At 46.7% G+C, this 13,117-nt stretch overlaps 1 protein-coding gene across 1 annotated transcript in view; it reads left to right on the forward strand.

The window, feature by feature from the left end:
- The window catches only part of bnip2 (BCL2 interacting protein 2), a 104,999-nt gene that overhangs the window by 69,963 nt on the left and 21,919 nt on the right, over positions 1-13,117 (forward strand). Inside the window, exon 6 of the mRNA XM_065002808.1 lies at positions 12,126-12,308. Coding sequence (XP_064858880.1) covers positions 12,126-12,308 — 183 coding nt within the window. The remainder of the gene's footprint in view (positions 1-12,125; positions 12,309-13,117) is intronic.

The raw sequence follows: 13,117 nt of genomic DNA on the forward strand, positions 1-13,117 counted from the left end.
CCTACCGCATATCGGTTTACCCACTTACTGCCTACAGCATATCGGTTTACCCACTTACTGTCTACCGGTTTACCTACTTACTGTCTACAGCATATCGGTTTACCCACTTACTGTCTACCGTTTTACCCACTTACTGTCTACCGCATACCGGTTTACCCACTTACTGCCTACCGCATATCGGTACACCCACTTACCACCTACCGGTTTACCCACTTACTGTCTACCGGTTTACCCACTTACTGTCTACCGCATATCGGTTTACCCACTTACTGCCTATCGTATCGGTTTACCCACTTACTGCCTACTGTCTACCGGTTTACCCACTTACTGTCTACCGGTTTACCCACTTACTAACTACCTCATATCGGTTTACCCACCTACTGTCTACCGGTTTACCCACTTACTGCCTACCGGTTTACCCACTTACTGCCTACCTCATATCGGTTTACCCACTTACTGCTCACTGTCTACCGGTTTACCCACTTACTGTCTACCGCATATCGGTTTACCCACTTACTGCCTACCTCATCGGTTTACCCACTTACTGCCTACCGGTTTACCCACTTACTGCCTACTGCATATCGGGTTTACCCACTTACTGCCTACCGCATACCGGTTTACCCACTTACTGCCTACCGGTTACCCACTTACTGCCTATCGGTTTACCCACTTACTGTCTACCGCATATCGGTTTACCCACTTACTGCCTACCGGCTTACCCACTTACTGTCTACCGCATATCGGTTTACCCACTTACTGTCTACCGCATACCGGTTTACCCACTTACTGCCTACCGGTTTACTCCACTTACTGCCTACCGTATATCGGTTTACCCACTTACTGTCTACCGGTTTACCCACTCTTACTGCCTACCGTGATATCGGTTTACCCACTTACTGTCTACAGCATATCGGTTTACCCACTTACTGCCTACCGGTTTACCCACTTACTGCCTACCGCATATCGGTTACCCACTTACTGCATACAGCATATCGGCTTACCCACTTACTGTCTACTGGTTTACCCACTTACTGTCTACCGGTTTACCCACTTACTGTCTACCGGTTTACCCACTTACTGCTCACCGCATATCGGTTTACCCACTTACTGTCACCGCATACCGGTTTACCACTTACTGCCTACAGCATATCGGTTTACCCACTTACTGTCTACCGTTTTACCCACTTACTGTCTACCGCATACCGGTTTACCCACTTACTGCCTACCGCATATCGGTACACCCACTTACTGCCTACCGGTTTACCCACTTACTGTCTACCGGTTTACCCACTTACTGTCTACCGCATATCGGTTTACCCACTTACTGCCTACCGCATATCGGTTTACCCACTTACTGCCTACCGCATATCGGTTTACCCACTTACTGCCTACCGCATATCGGTTTACCCACTTACTGTCTACCGGTTTACCCACTTACTGTCTACCGGTTTACCCACTTACTGCCTACCGGTTTACCCACTTACTGTCTATCGGTTTACCCACTTACTGTCTACCGGTTTACCCACTTACTGTCTACCGCATATCGGTTTACCCACTTACGGTCTACCGGTTTACCCACTTACTGTCTACCGGTTTACCCACTTACTGTCTACCGCATATCGGTTTACCCACTTACTGTCTACCGCATATCGGTTTACCCACTTACTGCCTACCGGTTTACCCACATACTGCCTACCGGTTTACCCACTTACTGCCTACCGCATATCGGTTTACCCACTTACTGTCTACCGGTTTACCCACTTACTGCCGACCGCATATCGGTTTACCCACTTACTGTCTACCGGTTTACCCACTTACTGCCTACCGCATATCGGTTTACCCACTTACTGTCTACAGCATATCGGTTTACCCACTTACTGCCTACCGGTTTACCCACTTACTGCCTACCGCATATCGGTTTACCCACTTACTGCCTACAGCATATCGGTTTACCCACTTACTGTCTACCGGTTTACCTACTTACTGTCTACAGCATATCGGTTTACCCACTTACTGTCTACCGTTTTTACCTACTTACTGTCTACCGCATACCGGTTTACCCACTTACTGCCTACCGCATATCGGTACACCCACTTACTGCCTACCGGTTTACCCACTTACTGTCTACCGGTTTACCCACTTACTGTCTACCGCATATCGGTTTACCCACTTACTGCCTATCGCATATCGGTTTACCCACTTACTGCCTACCGGTTTACCCACTTACTGTCTACCGGTTTACCCACTTACTGCCTACCGCATATCGGTTTACCCACTTACTGCCTACCGCATATCGGTTTACCCACTTACTGCCTACCGCATATCGGTTTACCCACTTACTGTCTACCGGTTTACCCACTTACTGTCTACCGGTTTACCCACTTACTGCCTACCGCATATCGGTTTACCCACTTACTGCCTACCGCATATCGGTTTACCCACTTACTGTCTACCGCATATCGGTTTACCCACTTACTGTCTACCGGTTTACCCACTTACTGTCTATCGGTTTACCCACTTACTGTCTACCGGTTTACCCACTTACTGCCTACAGCATATCGGTTTACCCACTTACTGTCTACCGGTTTACCCACTTACTGTCTACTGCATATCGGTTTACCCACTTACTGTCTACCGCATATCGGTTTACCCACTTACTGCCTACCGCATACCGGTTTACCCACTTACTGCCTACCGCATATCGGTTTACCCACTTACTGTCTACCGGTTTACCCACTTACTGCCTACCGCATATCGGTTTACCCACTTACTGCCTACCGGTTTACCCACTTACTGCCTACCGGTTTACCCACTTACTGCCTACCGCATATCGGTTTACCCTCTTACTGTCTACAGCATATCGGTTTACCCACTTACTGCCTATCGGTTTACCCACTTACTGCCTACCGGTTTACCCACTTACTGTCTACCGTTTACCCACTTACTGTCTATCGGTTTACCCACTTACTTGTCTATCGGTTTACCCACCTACTGCCTACCGGTTTACCCACTTACTGTCTATCGGTTTACCCACCTACTGCCTACCGGTTTACCCACTTACTGTCTATCGGTTTACCCACTTACTGTCTATCGGTTTACCCACTTACTGCCTACCGGTTTACCCACTTACTGTCTATCGGTTTACCCACTTACTGCCTACCGCATATCGGCTTACCCACTTACTGCCTACCGGTTTACCCACTTACTGTTTACCCACTTACTGTCTACCGGTTTACCCACTTACTGTCTACCGGTTTACCCACTTACTGTCTACCGCATATCGGTTTACCCACTTACTGTCTACCGGTTTACCCACTTACTGTCTACAGCATACCGGGTTTACCCACTTACTGCCTACCGCATATCGGTTACCCACTTACTGTCTAAAGCATATCGGCTTACCCACTTACTGCCTACAGCATATCGGTTTACCCACTTACTGTCTACCGCATATCGGTTTACCCACTTACTGTCTACAGCATATCGGCTTACCCACTTACTGCCTACCGGTTTACCCACTTACTGCCTACAGCATATCGGTTACCCACTTACTGCCTACCGCATATCGGTTTACCCACTTACTGCCTACCGCATATCGGTTTACCCACTTACTGTCTACCGCATATCGGTTTACCCACTTACTGTCTACCGGTTTACCCACTTACTGCCTACCGGTTTACCCACTTACTGTTTACCCACTTACTGTCTACAGCATATCGGTTTACCCACTTACTGTCTACCGGTTTACCCACTTACTGTCTACCGTATATCGGTTTACCCACTTACTGCCTACCTTATATCGGTTTACCCACTTACTGTCTACCGTTTACCCACTTACTGTCTACCGTATATCGGCTTACCCACTTACTGCCTACCGGGTTTACCCACCTACTGTCTACCGCATATCGGTTTACCCACTTACTGTCTACCGCATATCGGTTTACCCACTTACTGTCTACCGGGTTACCCACTTACTGTCTACCGCATATCGGTTTACCCACTTACTGCCTACTGTCTACCGGGGTTTACCCACTTACTGCTCACCGGTTTACCCACTTACTGCCTACCTCATCGGTTTACCCACCTACTGTCTACCGGTTTACCCACTTACTGCCTACCGGTTTACCCACTTACTGCCTACCTCATATCGGTTTACCCACTTACTGCCTACTGTCTACCGGTTTACCCACTTACTGTCTACCGCATATCGGTTTACCCACTTACTGCCTACCTCATATCGGTTTACCCACTTACTGCCTACCGGTTTACCCACTTACTGCCTACTGCATATCGGTTTACCCACTTACTGCCTACCGCATACCGGTTTACCCACTTACTGCCTACCGGTTTACCCACTTACTGCCTACCGGTTTACCCACTTACTGCCTATCGGTTTACCCACTTACTGTCTACCGCATATCGGTTTACCCACTTACTGCCTACCGGTTTACCCACTTACTGTCTACCGCATATCGGTTTACCCACTTACTGTCTACCGCATACCGGTTTACCCACTTACTGCCTACCGTTTACCCACTTACTGCCTACCGCATATCGGCTTACCCACTTACTGTCTACCGGTTTACCCACTTACTGCCTACCGCATATCGGGTTTACCCACTTACTGTCTACAGCATATCGGTTTACCCACTTACTGCCTACCGTTTACCCACTTACTGCCTACCGCATATCGGTTTACCCACTTACTGCATACAGCATATCGGTTTACCCACTTACTGTCTACTGGTTTACCCACTTACTGTCTACCGGTTTACCCACTTACTGGGTCTCACCGGTTTACCCACTTACTGTCTACCGCATATCGGTTTACCCACTTACTGCCTACCGCATACCGGTTTACCCACTTACTGCCTACAGCATATCGGTTTACCCACTTACTGTCTACCGTTTTTACCCACTTACTGCCTACCGCATACCGGTTTACCCACTTACTGCCTACCGCATATCGGTACACCCACTTACTGCCTACCGGTTTACCCACTTACTGTCTACCGGTTTACCCACTTACTGTCTACCGCATATCGGTTTACCCACTTACTGCCTACCGCATATCGGTTTACCCACTTACTGCCTACCGCATATCGGTTTACCCACTTACTGCCTACCGGTTTACCCACTTACTGTCTACCGGTTTACCCACTTACTGCCTACCGCATATCGGCTTACCCACTTACTGCCTACCGCATATCGGTTTACCCACTTACTGTCTACCGGTTTACCCACTTACTGTCTACCGGTTTACCCACTTACTGCCTACCGGTTTACCCACTTACTGTCTATCGGTTTACCCACTTACTGTCTACCGGTTTACCCACTTACTGTCTACCGCATATCGGTTTACCCACTTACGGTCTACCGGTTTACCCACTTACTGTCTACCGGTTTACCCACTTACTGTCTACCGCATATCGGTTTACCCACTTACTGCCTACCGGTTTACCCACTTACTGTCTACCGCATATCGGTTTACCCACTTACTGTCTACCGCATATCGGTTTACCCACTTACTGCCTACCGGTTTACCCACATACTGCCTACCGGTTTACCCACTTACTGCCTACCGCATATCGGTTTACCCACTTACTGTCTACCGGTTTACCCACTTACTGCCGACCGCATATCGGTTTACCCACTTACTGTCTACCGGTTTACCCACTTACTGCCTACCGCATATCGGTTTAGCCACTTACTGTCTACAGCATATCGGTTTACCCACTTACTGCCTACCGGTTTACCCACTTACTGCCTACCGCATATCGGTTTACCCACTTACTGCCTACAGCATATCGGTTTACCCACTTACTGTCTACCGGTTTACCTACTTACTGTCTACAGCATATCGGTTTACCCACTTACTGTCTACCGTTTTACCCACTTACTGTCTACCGCATACCGGTTTACCCACTTACTGCCTACCGCATATCGGTACACCCACTTACTGCCTACCGGTTTACCCACTTACTGTCTACCGGTTTACCCACTTACTGTCTACCGCATATCGGTTTACCCACTTACTGCCTACCGCATATCGGTTTACCCACTTACTGCCTACCGGTTTACCCACTTACTGTCTACCGGTTTACCCACTTACTGCCTACCGCATATCGGTTTACCCACTTACTGCCTACCGCATATCGGTTTACCCACTTACTGTCTACCGGTTTACCCACTTACTGTCTACCGGTTTACCCACTTACTGCCTACCGCATATCGGTTTACCCACTTACTGCCTACCGCATATCGGTTTACCCACTTACTGCCTACCGGTTTACCCACTTACTGTCTACCGGTTTACCCACTTACTGCCTACCGCATATCGGTTTACCCACTTACTGCCTACCGGTTTACCCACTTACTGCCTACCGGTTTACCCACTTACTGTCTACCGGTTTACCCACTTACTGTCTATCGGTTTACCCACTTACTGTCTACCGCATATCGGTTTACCCAGTTACTGCCTACCGGTTTACCCACTTACTGCCTACCGTATATCGGTTTACCCACTTACTGCCTACCGGTTTACCCACTTACTGCCTACCGGTTTACCCACTTACTGTCTACCGCATATCGGTTTACCCACTTACTGTCTATCGGTTACCCACTTACTGTCTACCGCATACCGGTTTACCCACTTACTGCCTACAGCATACCGGTTTACCCACTTACTGTCTACCGCATACCGGTTTACCCACTTACTGCCTACCGCATATCGGTTTACCCACTTACTGCCTACCGGTTTACCCACTTACTGTCTACCGGTTTACCCACTTACTGTCTACCGGTTTACCCACTTACTGTCTACCGCATATCGGTTTACCCACTTACTGCCTACCGGTTTACCCACTTACTGCCTACCGCATGTCGGTTTACCCACTTACTGTCTACCGGTTTACCCACTTACTGCCTACCGCATGTCGGTTTACCCACTTACTGCCTACCGGTTTACCCACTTACTGCCTACAGCATATCGGTTTACCCACTTACTGCCTACCGCATACCGGTTTACCCACTTACTGTCTATCGGTTTACCCACTTACTGTCTACCGCATATCGGTTTACCCACTTACTGCCTACCGGTTTACCCACTTACTGCCTACCGCATATCGGTTTACCCACTTACTGTCTACAGCATATCGGTTTACCCACTTACTGCCTACCGGTTTACCCACTTACTGTCTACAGCATATCGGTTTACCCACTTACTGCCTACCGCATATCGGTTTACCCACTTACTGTCAACCGCATATCGGTTTACCCACTTACTGTCTACCGGTTTACCCACTTACTGCCTACCGGTTTACCCACTTACTGTCTACCGCATATCGGTTTACCCACTTACTGCCTACCGGTTTACCCACTTACTGCCTACCGCATATCGGTTTACCCACTTACTGCCTACCGGTTTACCCACTTACTGCCTACCGCATACCGGTTTACCCACTTATTGCCTACTACTGATTCGCTTTTCAAATCATGAGCTCCATTTTGTTTCACTTTATCCGGGATGGTTTCACTTTATCCGGGATGCTAAACCTGCCTGTCTATATAATGAATATGAACTGGGTGGGTTGAGATTATGAAATATAAAAGCACTAACCCTCTCTCTAAAAGCTTCACTTATACACAAGTAGATTAAAGGAAAGCTCATCCCTTGTTTCAAAATGCCCTTTTTGCCTTTATGCAGATTGCCTTTTCACATTTTCGATTAATTGAAACTGAAACCTTGTTCAAAGTACACTATATATACAAAAGTATGTGGACACACCTTCAGATTAATGGATTTGGTCATTTCAGCCATCCCCATTGCTGACAGGTGTATGAAGTTGAGCATACAGCCATTCAATCTCCATAGACAAACATTGGCAGGAGAATGGTCTTACTGAAGAGCACATAGACTTTCAACGTGGCACTGTCATAGGATGCCACCTTTTCAAAACGTCAGTTGGTCAAATTTCTGCCCTGCTAGAGCTTCCCCGGTCAACTGTAGTTGCTCGGGAGTGCTGAAGTGTGTAGAGCGTAAAAAAATCTTCTGTCCTCGGTTGTAACACTCCCTACCGAGTTCCAAACTGCCTCTGGAATCAACTTCAGCACAAGAACTGCTCGTTGGGAGCTTCATGAAATAGGTTTCCTTGGCCAAGCAGCCGCACACAAGCCTAAGATCACCATGCGCAAAGCCCCCCAGGTGGACAGGGTAGACAACAGCACATCCCCCACGCTGACCCTCAACACGGATGCCTCTCGGGGGGGGCTCAGTCCCTTCCTGTACTCCCTGGCTGCACACGACTCCCAACACCATCATTAAGTTTGCAGACGACACGACGGTGGTGGGTCTGACCACCGATGACGATGAGACAGCCTATAGGGAGGAGGGCAGAACCCTGGCAGTGTGGTGGGTGCCAGAACAACAACCTTTCCCTCAACGTGAGCAAGACAAAGGAGATGAATGTGGACTACAGGAAATGGAGGGCCAAACACAACCCCTTTCACATTGACGAGGCTGTAGTGGAGCGGGTTGAGAGCTTCAAGTTCCTCTGTGTCCACATCACTAAGGATCTACCATGGTCCAAGCAGACAAACACAGTTGTGAAGAGGGCACGACAACTCCTCTTCCCCCCCAGGATGCTGAAAAGATTTGGTATGGACCCTCAGATCCTCAAAGTTCTACAGATGCACCATCATGAGCATCTTGACTGGCTGCCTGGTATGGCAACTGCTCGGCATCCAACCAGAAGGTGCTTCAGAGGGTAGTGAGTACGGCCCAGTACATCACTGGGGCCAAGCTTCCTGCCATCCAGGACATCTATACCAGGCTGTGTCAGAGGATGGCCCTAAAAATTGTTAGACTCCAGCCACCCAATTCATAAACTGTTCTCTCAACTCTACCAGGCAGATGGCGTCGTGTAGGCTTGCTGATGTCAACGATTTGAACAGAGTACCCCCATGGTGGCTGTGGGGTTCTGGTATGGGCAGGCATAAGCTACGGACAACTAACACAATTGCATTTTAACGATGGCAATTTGAATGAACAGAGATACCGTGACGACCCTGAGGCCCATTGTCGTGCCATTCATCCACCTCCATCACCTCATGTTTCAGCATAAGGATAATTATGAGGATAATTATTATTTTATTATTTTTTATGTATTTATTTAACCTTTATTTAACTAGGCAAGTCAGTTAAGAATAAATTCCTATTTACAATTTTTACAAGGGGTCCACATTTTTTAAATTTTTAATAATGCTTAAAAAATAAATAAAAATTGCTCGCTCGTCTCAATTAAAAGTAAATAAATCTGTTAAACAGTAAATCAACTTTGTATGTCCTAACCTGGGAAAATAGTAGTAGTGTGTGAGTCTCAGTGAAGTTCTCCCTCAGCTTTAGGACCCCAGAGGATCCAACCCTAGCCATTAGAGTTGAAAAAGGCCCTCCCGCTAACTGCCATGTTAAAAATATCTATCCTACTTATTCTCTGGGTACATACAGTGGGGAGAACAAGTATTGGATACACTGCCGATTTTGCAGGTTTTCCTACTTACAAAACATGTAGAGGTCTGTAATTTTTATCATAGGTACACTTCTGTGAGAGACGGAATCTAAAACAAAAATCCAGAATGTCTCATTGTATGATTTTTAAAGTAATTAATTTGCAGTGTTTGCAAACCTGGTCAAGAACTACAGGAAACGTATGATCTCTGTAATTTGCAAACAAAGGTTTCTGTACCAAAAATTAAGTTCTGCTTTTCTGATGTATCAAACACTTATGTCATACAATAAAATGCAAATTACTTAAAAATCATACAATGTGATTTTCTGGATTTTTGTTTTAGATTCCGTCTCTCACAGTTGAAGTGTACCTATGATAAAAAGATTACAGACCTCTACATGCTTTGTAAGTAGGAAAACCTGCAAAATTGGCAGTGTATCCAATACTTGTTCTCCGCACTGTCAACCTATCCAGCTAACTGCCTGGGTACCTCAACCAAGACAGGACATAGTCTATCCCAGGACAGGACACTGGTCTGTCCTAGGAGCTGACTCCACTAAGCCTGGTTCAATAGTTCTGAGGCCAGTTAAGTCCAATAAGGTATAAATGGTTGAACCTAACCCTGACATTTGTATGGGGCCAGTTAACTGTAGTTAAATGGTTCAGGTTTAAATGGTGTTGTGTTGTTTCTGTGTTTCCACTCTGCTGCCGGCCTCTGTCATCTGGAAGGACTGTTACCCTTGTTGTCTTGGCAACAGTTCCCAGGTCAACAACAAGTGTGGTAAGGTCTCATGGACATACTTGCCTGGTCAATCAACCAAATATACTTTTGCTTCTTTTCATCAACTATGTGAACAAATCAAGGGATATTTCTTCTGTTTTGAGTCATTTTTGTGTACATTGTTGGTCATGTACAAGCATGTTCTTGTTCTTATTTAGCTATGTTTTCTATGATGTGACATATTAAAAGGAAAACGGGTGCCGTTTTGGAATGCTGTTGCATCCTGGGTACTAGGACGGATGTTTAACCCCCTAAGGTAGATGCCTGAATAAATCGAATCCCGTTTTTAAAATCGGTCAGTTTAAGCAAGTGATTTGTTTTGCATTGGATGCATCTCAATCCACCGCACATTTACATTTAAGTCATTTAGCAGACGCTCTTATCCAGAGCGACTTGCATATGCCTTTGTAACACTTCTGCATTTGCGGTGACAGAGCTAGATCTGTGTTTGTCAGACCATGTGACATCCCCCAAAAATGGGGTCTTCTCACCAAATCGTCTGTAGCGGCCGAACGATTTGGCCTACGAACCACTATGACCCTTCTGTGGAAAGGTGAGACGCTCATGAACGCGTACGTGTTTTGCTCTAGGACGCCCTCGGGTCTCACAAGACTCGACTGAAGGTCCTCTGGTACCAGTCAAAATAATTTATGGAAGTATATATGGAGACACTTTAGTGACAAAAGTAAGGGGTTAAATACATGTAAAAAAAACAACAAAAAAAACATGTTTCCTGATCTTTCTTGTATCACTCGGATATAGGACAGACACTTCAGAACAAACTTCCTTTTAGATGTTTGATGGTGGACTATGCTGTTCCATGTAGTGAATCTGTTATTCAATGTGTTTGTATGGGCTAATAGGGTAAATTTATATAATTGTTTTATATATTTCATATAGCCCCGCTTTAGACAGGGCTTAGACTTAAATAAAAGGCAGTCTATTCTGTAGTGAGGTGTTTCTTGAGTGTCGAGCGCCAATGTCATGTCATTGTCTGTCCACAAGGCTTAGACTTAAATAAAAGGCAGTCTATTCTGTAGTGAGGTGTTTCTTGAGTGTCGAGCGCCAATGTCATGTCATTGTCTGTCCACAAGGCTTAGACTTAAATAAAAGGCAGTCTATTCTGTAGTGAGGTGTTTCTTGAGTGTCGAGCGCCAATGTCATGTCATTGTCTGTCCACAAGGCTTAGACTTAAATAAAAGGCAGTCTATTCTGTAGTGAGGTGTTTCTTGAGTGTCGAGCGCCAATGTCATGTCATTGTCTGTCCACAAGGCTTAGACTTAAATAAAAGGCAGTCTATTCTGTAGTGAGGTGTTTCTTGAGTGTCGAGCGCCAATGTCATGTCATTGTCTGTCCACAAGGCTTAGACTTAAATAAAAGGCAGTCTATTCTGTAGTGAGGTGTTTCTTGAGTGTCGAGCGCCAATGTCATGTCATTGTCTGTCCACAAGGCTTAGACTTAAATAAAAGGCAGTCTATTCTGTAGTGAGGTGTTTCTTGAGTGTCGAGCGCCAATGTCATGTCATTGTCTGTCCACAAGGCTTAGACTTAAATAAAAGGCAGTCTATTCTGTAGTGAGGTGTTTCTTCCATATTATTCCTCCATTTTGATTGTTGCATGTTTGTTTGATGTACCATTCGTATGATCACTGTCTGAATCGTTCGTCTGATTGGCCATTACTGTTGATCAGGGGCATATATCATATTTAAATGGTTATTTGGTGAACTCCGCATGTCATAAATTCCCCACAATACGAAGCATTTCAAATTGAAATTGGGAGTGTTAATTGGATAAAGGGAAGGTAGGAAAAGAGTTTAAAAAAAGAACCTCTCTTCTCAGATGACCTGCCGAAACCCAAGACCACGGAGGTTCTGCAGAAGGGGGTGGAGTCGGTCCAGGTGTACTCGGCCTCCGAGGAGAGGGAGGAGGGGCGGCGTTGGAGAGTGTTCCGTATAGGAGACCAGGAACACAAAGTCGACATGAAGGCAATAGAACCCTACAAGAGGGTCATCAACCACGGAGGTAACCCCTGACCCCTAACCCATAACCCTCGTCCTACAAGAGGGTCATCAACCACGGAGGTAACCCCAGACCCTAACACATAACCCTAGTCCTACAAGAGGGTCATCAACCACGGAGGTAACCCCAGACCCTAACTCATGACCCTCTTGTAGGACTTGGGTTATCAACCACGGAGGTAACCCCTGACCCCAGACCTTAACACATAACCCTAGTCCTACAAGAGGGTCATCAACCACGGAGGTAACCCCAGACCCTAACTCATGACCCTCTTGTAGGACTTGGGTTATCAACCACGGAGGTAACCCCTGACCCCAGACCCTAACACATAACCCTAGTCCTACAAGAGGGTCATCAACCACGGAGGTAACCCCTGACCCCAGACCCTAACACATAACCCTAGTCCTACAAGAAGGTCATCAACCACGGAGGTAACACCTGACCCCAGACCCTAACACATAACCCTAGTCCTACAAGAGGGTCATCAACCACGGAGGTAACCCCTGACCCCAGACCCTAACTCATGACCCTCTTGTAGGACTTGGGTCATCAACCACGGAGGTAACCCCTGACCCCAGACCCTAACACATAACCCTAGTCCTACAAGAAGGTCATCAACCACGGAGGTAACCCCTGACCCCAGACCCTAACACATAACCCTAGTCCTACAAGAAGGTCATCAACCACGGAGGTAACCCCTGACCCCAGACCCTAACACATAACCCTAGTCCTACAAGAGGGTCATCAACCACGGAGGTAACCCCAGACCCTAACACATAACCCTAGTCCTACAAGAAGGTCATCAACCACGG

This window comes from Oncorhynchus nerka, linkage group LG17 (assembly GCF_034236695.1).
Source record: "Oncorhynchus nerka isolate Pitt River linkage group LG17, Oner_Uvic_2.0, whole genome shotgun sequence".
Lineage (NCBI taxonomy): Eukaryota > Metazoa > Chordata > Actinopteri > Salmoniformes > Salmonidae > Oncorhynchus > Oncorhynchus nerka.